The sequence below is a fragment of the Haliaeetus albicilla genome, chromosome 12 (genome assembly GCF_947461875.1).
Source record: "Haliaeetus albicilla chromosome 12, bHalAlb1.1, whole genome shotgun sequence".
Classification (NCBI taxonomy): domain Eukaryota; kingdom Metazoa; phylum Chordata; class Aves; order Accipitriformes; family Accipitridae; genus Haliaeetus; species Haliaeetus albicilla.
Genome location: NC_091494.1, coordinates 36,581,638 through 36,592,763, shown reverse-complemented (window position 1 = coordinate 36,592,763; position 11,126 = coordinate 36,581,638). Strand labels below are relative to the sequence as shown.

The 11,126-nt window shown below is 47.0% G+C and overlaps 1 protein-coding gene across 1 annotated transcript; it reads left to right on the top strand.

Annotated features, from left to right (window-relative positions):
* The first annotated feature begins 5,648 nt into the window (after positions 1-5,648).
* On the top strand, positions 5,649-10,498 carry TOB1 (transducer of ERBB2, 1). The gene is made up of 2 exons (XM_069799184.1): positions 5,649-5,805; positions 8,562-10,498. Exon 2 carries the CDS (start codon positions 8,699-8,701, stop codon positions 9,677-9,679), a length of 981 nt encoding a protein of 326 aa, XP_069655285.1. The 5' UTR covers positions 5,649-5,805; positions 8,562-8,698; the 3' UTR covers positions 9,680-10,498.
* Positions 10,499-11,126: the final 628 nt, after the last annotated feature.

The following is an 11,126-nucleotide window of genomic DNA, read 5'->3' as shown; positions in this document are numbered from 1 at the left end:
TATTCACAGCTATAGAAAATTCTGATACTCATGAACTATTTCCCGTTTTCTTTCCTCCCTCTCACTCTTATTACAGTATCTATCTACCTGTGACCATTATTCTTCTCAGCATTTTTATTTAGATTCCTTACTCCTCATTTCATTCTTTTTACCTGGCCTTCTCAGGATCTGTACCCCATTCTCAGAATGTCACTTATCAGGCTCCTCTTCAAGAACAGATCCTGCCTCATACCAGTTTCGGGACAAAAAAAACCCCTTTTTACTTCATCCTTGAAGGTGGCTGAAACTTTGGGAAGAGCAAAGCTTTGGGCAAAGTCTTTATCAGAGTTTGTCAGGTTTCTCCTGGTTTTATTTTTCCTTCCTACGCAGCAGCTGCCTTCTGTGTCTTGCTCAGGACTCCAGTAACATTTGCCAAGAAAGCTATAACATTAGTAGCATGCCACTTAGGATAGAATAATGTCCTTGTAAGCCCTAAGCTCCTGCAGATCAGTCCCCTTTACTGGTATCGGCCCAGCAAAATAATATATATATTTTTTAAAGAAGAGTCACCAATATCTAAGGAAGTTCCATCTTAGAAGGTTTTTTTTTCAGAGTGTACTGGCTGCACAAAGCAGTAGATACCGAGATCTGGAAACTGCTTCTCCATCCTTGCCATACAAGCTCCAGTTCTTGATAGCCAAGCTTCTAAAATCCTGTTACCACTGGAGCCACTAACATCATCTACTGTAACAGCAGAGGAACTTCTGTTGCTGGTGTTTGGCTTTGCCCACCTAGCTGAGCTGTGTAGGGCAGGCCAGCCCCAGCGCATCTCATGAGAGTTGGTGCCCGCGCTTTCTGGGCTTCCAGGACGGGATGCACGATGCTGGGCTGTTCTCAGAATCACAGCCCCTCACTAACATACCCTCTGTCCTCCATTCTCCCCCTTTTACCAGAATACTTCTCTCCTTCCACTTCAAAGGCTATTTCTCCCCCTCTGTGGCAAGATTAACTGTACCTCTGTCAAGACCGATAGACATTTACCTAACCGCCAGGTCCTGCTCCCCCCATCCCTTCCCCGCCTGCTCCCACATCCCCAGGACACTAATCCCATTCCTCAGCCCCCTGCGCTGCAGAGGAACAAGTCTGGGCACAGCCTGGGTTGCTGTGGAGCCACACAGCAGTTTGCAGCAAGTCGCTGACTGTGGCTGTTTGCCCTGGGGGTAAGAGTCTGCAAACAAGAGTTATTGCACACACATCCTGCCATGTGTGCATTTAACTTGGCATATAAAGCTGCACCCAGCAGCCCCTGCCAGCCAGCTGCTCGTGGTCAGAGGTAACTAACCACTCGCCCCCCGCACGTAATTAGAGATGAGCTTGGGGCTCTCCTAGAAGATGACCTGGCTGGGACAATGCCCCGTGAACTTCTCTGTTTTGGCTGAATTCTGTTCTTGGTTATTCTTTACTCCATCAAAACAACTTTACATACAAGCTAATTTTGTGCTTCCCATCTAAAAAAATCGTTGTGGTCAGAGAGCTCCTGAAGCTGGGTAACATGATAGGTATATACACCCTCTATAACGTGTATTTATGGAAAAATCACTGCTTAAGCTGGTAAAGTGAAAAGTAAGAGAATCTACACTACATTTCAAAATCATTGTTAAGGTATATGCTGGAGATCAGCCAGGCTTGGCTGCTCACACTGATAGATGATGGAAAAAAGGAACACGCGTCAAAATCAGCAAATGGATAAAATTGGGCTAGAGAGGGATGAACACAATGGGAAAAGCTTTCCATTTTTTTCAAAATCAAAGCCCAGGCTCCCACGCTAAAAGGAGAATTGTGTTCCTAAATAGGAAAATGTTAAAAAAGAGACTGTACTGTATTTGGGAATGTACATTACAAAGCTTTATGTCTACTGTCAGGATAAATCTTATATATTCTGTAAGGAACAGCAACATTCATTTAGTAGAGAAGATGAAAAGGACAAAGATCGGCAGTGGAAATTCTGAGCCTTGCCTTCTACTGCTCTTAAATTCTTGTCCATGTTGACACAGATTAGTAAAAATTTTCTTAGATATTTTTAATTCTTTCAACCGACTTTTAAGATTAGTAAACTGTATTTTGGTTTTAGATATTGTATTGATCAATAAATAATACTGATTTAGTTTTTTTAAAGAGCACCATTAATTATTTTAGGAACCAAATTCATATTGCTTTAGTAGAGAAAAGAAGGTCCCTTTGTATAGCCTCTACAAGGTCTTGTAGAAATGTAGGTCTTTGACAATGCAGAGATCGTAGCTCTAGAGATTAGACTGCAGAGACCCAGACTGTAGAACTGTAGTTCAGTTGCTGGTGATGGCTGTCTTGCTGGCCAGCATCGCAGGATATGGCTACGAACAGGGGATGAGATCAAACCCCTTCTCGTTTAATACAGATTAAGAAAGTCTTTTTACTTCTAATCTCACTCCTGCCTCCCTGCCACGCTCCGAAATGCTTCTCTTGATCTGCTCTGCTGGGGAGAAAAATTGTCCGGGTTTGTCAGGAAAGATGAGAATATATATATTTTCTTTTCTTTTAAGATTAATCTTTTAGTTGAATAGAATTGGCAACATAAGTAAAATTTTGCTGGTGGAGTTGTTTGGTATTGACTGCATTTTTAAAGATTTTTCTAGCAGGGAGAGGTAGACATTTTGTTATTGCTGTGTGTTAATCAAAAGGCTGAAAAATACTGCAGGACTTATTCTGACCTCTTTGTGGTCAAAAAGCCAGGTGAGGTTTTAAGAATACAAGCAATCCTGGATTAGACTCTGTTTTTAAGTGCTAATAATTTAACATTACTACAGTTTGGCCACCTACTTCTGATGTGTTGTCTGTGGATGACATAATGATCACTGCAGTTTACAAGTCAGAATTTTTTTCAGACAAACGAGGATAAATTGAAACTTTCATTGGACCACTAGAAGCGGGCTTGATTCTTGCTGACCTGTCTTGAAGAGGTTATTCTTAGGGCAATCACCTGTCTTTAACATTTAACATCGGATTTGTTCAATAGCATGCAATTTTAGCATTGACTGCATTAGAAGCTTCCTTTACATAAGCCACAGAAAAGTACATCACCATTTTCACAGCTTTAAAGGATCTCACAGCTGCCTTGATTATAAATGTATTAGCTCTGTATATTTAATTCAGTTCCTAATGCTTCTCATGTAGTGTTAAAGCCATTTAAAAGAAAGTCTCTGCTTTTACAACCTTTTTTTTTTTTTTTAGCAACTCAGCAGCAGTTAGGCAGTTTGTAAAGCTCCTTACGAAATCTCACCTGAAAACACTGATCTACGGAGTTGTGCAGTTTTTCCCACTTCAAAGGGAAATCTGCTGCTGCTGCTACCCCAGTCAGCGCAGAACTGAGCACCGTAACATGCTGAACTGTTCACTGACACAGCTGATGTTAGCTGTCAATTTGTTCAGTGTGTGTTGTACCAGGGAGATTCCTTAAGTTCTAATTTAAAAAAAAAAACAACCAAAACCAACCAAACAACAAACCAACCACCGTATTTGTATTTTCATCTTATCTGTTTTGGTAGTTATTTCACATTGTCTCTTAATTTTCATGTTAAAAGTAATGACAACTTGTTCAGAACAAAAATCCAAGACTCTCATTTGGATTCCCAGCTGTGCTACAGCAATTCCCAGTAGTCTCCCAGTTGCCAATGCTTATAATTTTACAATCTTCATACTTTATTTTCCATTTGGGGTGCCTGGTGATGACAGATGACCCCATTTTCACCGAAGGCCCATGCAACCCTTTATGGTTAAAATGAATGAAAAATAGGGGAAAAAATCATAACTGCTTGGAGTCTGAATTAAGATTTTCAAGTTGTTTGCAATACTGCGATCCTAGTAGCACCAACATTGATATAAAACCATGTGTTTTACAATGAATTAGGGCTTCCAGCAGAAATTTTCGGCTGTGGAAAATCTCAAATATTACCCTTGCTATCTTCCTTTCCTTAACATTTTGGTTTTCAGGCTCCTGCCTCCCACACAGTCCTGTATATATTCTAAGCTCCAAATGGTTAAAGCCCTGGCATTTCTTCTGACTGGCATTTCCAAATCTCTCCTGGGGCCCATGCAGCGTTTATGCCAAAATGCTTTATTATTATACAAACACAGAGCAAGAGGAGGAGAAAGAGAAAACCTCCGCAGTTCGTCCTCCAAAACCCGCTCCTGCTCGCCGGTTTGAAGCTCACCATACCAACCCCAACCCTCACAACACCCGCAAGCGATACTTAAAGAGCAAAACCGGTGATGTTTTAATGAACGGAGGACCCGGCTCCCCCGCCACCGGGCCTGGTTCTCCTCCCAAATGTCTCTCGGTGCGGGAAGGAGGCGGCGGCCCCGGCGCTCGCCCGCTAGCCTCGCAGGCTCCCCCGCTTTTCCCCAGCCGCTGCCTCCCGATTTAGCCGTGCCCCCGCGTTAAAATAAGGCCGGGCCGCAGGGCTGTTCCCGACAGGCCCAAATCAGGCTCGGCGGCACCGGCGCTGGGCGAGGGCCCTGGCGCCCGGCTCGGTCCCCAGGCTCGGCCGGCCCGCCGCCGGCCCGACCTCCCTCACACGGCCCCGCGCCTCCCCACAGCGGCTCCCGCGAGCCCTGAGGCGGCGGCTGCGCCCCGCCGCCCCCCCCCCCCCCCCAACATTTTTCCCCCCAAAACTGGGGTTTGACGTCTTCCTCCTCGATACCGAGTGACCAATCAGGCGGCTACCAGGGCGGGCAGGCAGCCAATCGGTCAGCGTTGCTACCTGTGGGGAGTATTTTTAGCCTCGGCGGGTAAGGGGGGGGGGCGAGGGGGAGCTGTGAGGGACCCGCCGGGCGCGGCGGGGGTGCCGCTCCGCACCCCCTCCTGTCAGGGCGGGCGCGGCCGCCGCTGTGGGGCCTCGCTGGCCCCTGACTGAGGGGAGGCCGCCCCCGACAGCCCCGCCGGGGGCTGGGGGACGCATCCTGGCCCCTCGCCCCTGAGCGTGAGGGGCCGTGGGGTGCGCCCTCCCTCCCCCGCGCCGTCCAGGCGGGCTGCCGGCCCCCGCGGAGCCGCGATGGCCGCGGCCGAGCTCCCCGCAGGCCGTCGCCGACCGGCTCCCCCCCCCCCCCCCCCGCCCCGTGCCGCGTCGCAGCGGCGGTCATGGGAGATGTAGTTCAGCGCGGGCCCCCTCCCCCCCTTCCCTGCGGAGCTGAGGGGCGCGAGGGCAGGGTTTGACGTAGGCAGTGACGCAACGGTGTTCTGAGGTGAGGAGCGAGCTGACGTAGAGAGCTGCTCCTCCACGCCGGGGTGGGGGAAGGGGTGAGAGCGGCCGGGCCCTGCGCGCGAGGGGGCGGGGCGCGGGGAGGCGGGGCCAGGCGGGTGGTGGGGCGGGGCCAGACCGGCGACGAGCCTCTGGAGGGCGGGGCCGGTGGGCGGGGCCGGGCGGGGCGCGGGGGCGGGGCGCGGCGGGGGGCGGGGGATGGGAGGCGATATATAGGGGCGCGCCGAGCGGCGAGGCAGTAGCAGAAGGAGCCCAGCTGCGGCGGCCGAGCGCGCCCGTCGTGGGGGTGTGAGCAGCGCAGCCCTCCCCCCCTTTCCCTTCCCCCCCCTTTTTTTTTTTCCAACCCTCCCCCCTCCCTTTCTTTTTTTTTTTTTTTTTTTTTTTCCTCTCTCCTCTTTCCTTTCCCCTCCCATCCTCGCCGAGGGAGCCGGCTCTCGGAGATGGGGGTCGGGTGCTGAGCCGCACCCCGCCCCCGCCCCGCACTCACACCCCCGCCGGGATTGTTTGCACTACCCCCCGCACACCCACCGGGGTGAGTACCGCTCGCTGAGGGCGGCGGGGACGGCCCGGGACGACGCGGGGATGTGCGCTGGGGGGGGGGTGTGTGAGGGGGGGGGGGTCCAGGCCGAAGGCAGGCGCTGCGGCGCGGGGTGGGGGGGGGGGGGTGCTGAGGCAGCCACCACCCGGCCCCGGCCGTGAGGCGAGCGAGGGGGCTGAGGCAGCCACCGCCCGGCCCCTGAGGCGAGGAGGGGCGGCGGGGGGGGGGGGGGCTGAGGCGGGCGCGGCCCCGGCCGCCGTGGCGGGGGGCCCTGAGGCAGCCACCGCCCGGCCCCGGCCGCTGAGGCAGCGATTTCCCGGCCCCGGCGGCTGAGGCGGCCCCGGCTCCTGAGGCGGGGATGCCGAGGCGAGCACGGGGCCCGGCCGTGATGGCGGGCGGGCCCCCGGGGTACCGAGGCGGTCACGACCCCGCGGTGACGGGGGACTTGAGGCGGGCACGGCCCCGCGGGGAAGGGGACGGGGCCGGGGGTGCCGTGGGGGGACGCCCGATGGGAAGGGAGGGCGTGGGGACCGGCGGCGAGCTCCCCTCGGAGAGGGCACGGCCCGGGCTGCGAGAGGGTCCCTCCCAAGGCGGTCCCTGGACGCGCTCAGGCTGGGAGGAGTGAGCGTTGCCGGCTGACTAATAGCTGCTGCTTGCGCCGGGCCTCTCCGGACAGCGCTGGCACCCGTCCTCTAGGACCCTGCCCCGGGGGGGGGAGAGGGGTGTCGCCGGGCCCGGGGTGCTGGCCTGTGTGCTGAGGAGAGGGGCCTTGCAGCCCCCCCTCCCCCTCCTTCTAGTCATCTCCCTTCCTCTTCTTCATTTTCTTTCTTTCGGGCTCAGAAAATGCTCTTCCTCCTCCTCCTCCTCCTCCTGCTGTTGCCGGAGCTCCCAGGGCTGTGAGCAGAAATCTAATGAGACCCGACTGCCTGGTTATGTAACTCCCCACACTGCTTAAGGCTCCTGCCTCTAACCCCCAGCGCAGGGCTCTGCGCCGGGAGCGGTCCATGGGCTTCCATCCCTCAGAAATAGTGTCCTCTTTAAATTTAGGGGGGGGGGGAAGTTTGAAATGATCAAGCTGATTTGTTTGATCAGCTGCTTGCTTGTACCGTGGATCAGTTTTGGGGCTGAGAAAAATTTATAGCGTCTGCCCGGTGTGCCTTGCAAGGATCATTTCTTTCCCAAAGGACACGGAGGAAGGGAAACAAAACAGATGGATTAATAAATCATTTTTAAATGCCCCTTTTAACCACCCAATCAGCTTTTCTGTACTGATTGTGTCCCTTTTGTAAATATCTTCTGTTTGCCCTTGATCTTTTCCTTATCCCCACCCAGTGCTGATCCAGCAAACGTTTAAAGGTCGCCTTATCGTACAAGCTTTCAAACTATTCCCATGCCATGTTGGGGAGAACACGAGTGGCTTGGAAATAGGGTTCCAGACTTTAAAAGGAGATTATTTGGAGCAAGAAATAAAAAAGCATTGTATTCGCATTGTTAAAGGATTTTGATACTGACTTTCATTTCTCTAATCATTAGTGACAGCTACGCTAAATTTTGTTCCTAGTGATGCAGTGCAGAAAAGCACACTGTTAATTGAAATTCTCGTTGGGCCTTTGACTTGAGCCAAGAAATAGATATTTTCTTTCACTGGAACTTTTTGAACAAAAGTGTCTCCTGTGGATGAATACCTTTATGCTTGAGGTACTGCAGGATTTTCGTTAGCAGTTCCTGTGCTAATACTTGATTCTTGTCCCTTCTTTAACTTTAGATAGCTAATTTCTCTTTTGTCCTTTGTGAAGGAGTGGCAACCATATTTTATATTAAATATAAAATGGAGTCATGGAGAAAGAGAAAAGCAATCGTTTTTGAGGCTAGCAAAAGCCCTGTTAGCTCTAGTAACTTTTTGAAATCTGAACTATAGACAGCGCGATATATGAATTTAGTATATATTAATATGTTACTCTGATAATAAATAACAATTTGTAGAAAGGGAACAATCTGTGAATTAATTTATTGTAATAATTTCACGGTCATTGCCACCCTTATGACAGAAGATACATGCATCTATTTTGTATGCATTGACTGCATTATCATTTTAGCTATTCCGAGGGAGAATTGTTGTGTATGTACAGCGGACATTTTCTCTTCAGTTAGCATGATTTCGCCAGCACACAGTTTATGCGGATGGTTTGCTTGGACTTAAAATAAATGTTGCATAATTTTAGCTATTTGTGTGAAATCTTCTAAAGCAGCTGTTAACATTTTTATAATTCTGTAGCTTACGGTGCGACCAATATGTTTGCAAACTTTAAAATGATAAATGACCCTTGGACTGAGACCTTTCAAGCTAAACTAATAGTCTGGTGCTAAATTTTGCAGCTGAGTACTATAAATCATCCAAATACGGGTTGGTAATTGAACCCTTGACAGGCCTGGCAGTTCTGTGATGTCTTAAAAATTATCCTTGCTGCTTTGTGAATAACTGAACGGCAAGCTCATGTGATTTTGAAATGCCCCATGCTGTATATGTAAACACATGCCTAGTGCATCTTCTGCAGTATTGTTTGTAAGCCATACCGAATGTAGTTGACATCCTTGCCTTCTGCAGACATGAACATAGATAGTTTGATGGACATTTTTTGATTTAAAAAGTACTCTATTTTATGCAGAAAATGAAGCTAAAAGAATAGGCCTTGGAGCTTGATCTTACGCTTTCCTTATTTGGATGTGTTTGCTTTTGTTTTTTCTTAAAGGAACAAGAGCACTCAAGGTGAAGGATAATAATCAACTAGAATCAGCACTTTGAATGAAATTTTGTTTCCCTGTGGCATCTTGAACACTTTCTTCTTCGGGTTTTGAAACAGACTTATAACTTTGTGGCATAGCAGCTATGCAGCTTGAAATCCAAGTAGCACTCAATTTTATTATTTCATATTTGTACAATAAGCTTCCCAGACGACGTGTCAACATTTTTGGTGAAGAGCTTGAAAGACTTCTTAAGAAGAAGTATGAAGGGCACTGGTATCCAGAAAAGCCATACAAAGGATCAGGGTTTAGATGTATACATATAGGGGAGAAAGTGGACCCAGTCATAGAACAAGCATCCAAAGAGAGTGGTTTGGACATTGATGATGTTCGTGGCAACTTGCCTCAGGATCTTAGTGTTTGGATTGACCCGTTTGAGGTTTCATACCAAATCGGTGAAAAGGGACCAGTGAAAGTGCTTTATGTGGATGATAATGAAAATGGATGTGAGTTGGATAAGGAAATCAAGAACAGCTTTAACCCAGAGGCCCAGGTGTTCATGCCAATTAGTGACCCAGCATCTTCAGTGTCTAGTTCTCCTTCTCCTCCCTTTGGTCACTCTGCTGCTGTGAGCCCAACTTTCATGCCCCGCTCCACTCAGCCTTTAACCTTCACCACTGCCACATTTGCTGCCACCAAGTTTGGCTCGACCAAAATGAAGAATAGCGGCCGTAGCAACAAGGTCGCCCGCACCTCTCCCACCAACCTTGGCTTGAATGTCAATGACCTGTTGAAGCAGAAAGCCCTTTCCTCCTCCATGCACTCTCTCTACGGGCTTGGCTTAGGCAGTCAGCAGCAGCAGCAACAGCAACAGCAGAAGACTTCTGCCCTTTCTCCTAACGCAAAGGAGTTCATTTTCCCCAACATGCAGGGTCAAGGTAGTACCAGTAGCATCTTTCCTGGTGACAGCCCCCTTAACCTCAGTCCTCTCCAGTACAGTAATGCCTTTGATATGTTTGCAGCCTATGGAGGTCTAAATGAGAAGTCTTTTGTGGATGGCTTGAATTTTAGTTTAAACAACATGCAGTATTCTAACCAGCAATTCCAGCCAGTTATGGCTAACTAAAAATAAAAGTGAAATACAAGTAAATACTATTGTACAAGTTAAAATGCACGTACCCAAGGGTGTATCTTTTTTTCCACCTCTTGAGATTTTTTTTAAGGCTTGTAGTATGAATACATTCAGGCTTGGTTAGATAAATACAACATGCATCATTTTTTCATTTGCCAACCAAGCACAAAATTATTTTATACTGACTGTACATTACAAAAATATACTCTCAAAATATGGCCTCTTACAGTATTTAAGATATAGCAAGGACGTGGCTAATTTTTTTCACGTGTGTATATATATATGTCCACAAACATATATGTATATATATTAAAAAAATTGGCACTAATAGGTGGGTTTATTGGTCTTTTTCTAATTGTATAATTTAATTTAGTACAAAGTTTGTAAAATATCAGAGTATATATATTGTTTCTACAACATGGTATTGCATTTATATCTTTTTACTACAGTGATCTGTGACAGCTGCAGCAGCTTCATGTTGTATTTTTTTTACTGAAATTGTAAGATATCCATCTTAAAGACATCAATTCTAAAAAAAATAAAAAGTTGTGTACAGAATATTCCTTAGTGGTGGAATTAAAATGTACGAAATATTTGCTTTTTTCAAAAGAAACACAAATTGTATTTTCTGTTAAAAGTTTAAAGATTTTTGCTATATATTATGGAAGAAAATGTAATCGTAAATATTAATTTTGTACCTACATTGTGCAATACTTGAAAAAAGGTATAAAAGTATTTTGAGTCAGTGTCTTACATGTTAAGAGGGACTGAAATAGTTTATATTAAGTTTGTATTAAAATTCTTTAAAATTAATTGACTGTCGTGGTCTGTGTTTTTACTGTTCTGCTGAAGATCGGAGTGCTGCATTTATTGTGTTGTCAGTGCTAATGATGCAAAAAAGTCTGACTCAGTGCATCACAAAGGAGCGATGGAGAGGGTTGCTGTATTGATGCACCACAATAATGGGTTGCTTTACCTAAAATACTACTGACAAAGCACATAGCCTGATTAAGTACTTGCTTACAATTATTTGAGCAAACTTTCACTTGTTTTCTGTAACTGCAGCTCACTGAAGTCAGAAGGTAATTTTTTTATTTATTTTTTTTTCCTTGAGAGTTAAGACTATAAGCTATGTGAATGTTGAGTTATTGTGTGATTTGATGTATCTGGAAGGGACTCAGGTGATTCAATGAAATTCACTTTCCATGTCATCAGAATGGATTTGAACTATTATCTCGAGAGGTCCGAGACCAATGCATCAGCGTTCTGTTTCTGTATTAGGGATTAATAGCTCAGAAACTAGACTGAATAAAAGTGCTGATTTACAGTTTACTAAACTCATTGTAAACTTTCATTTTATACGCTCTATTAAAAAGAGAAATGTAATGCAACTACAACGTGACATTCTAAGGTTTTTATTTTGGTGGATTTTACCAATTTT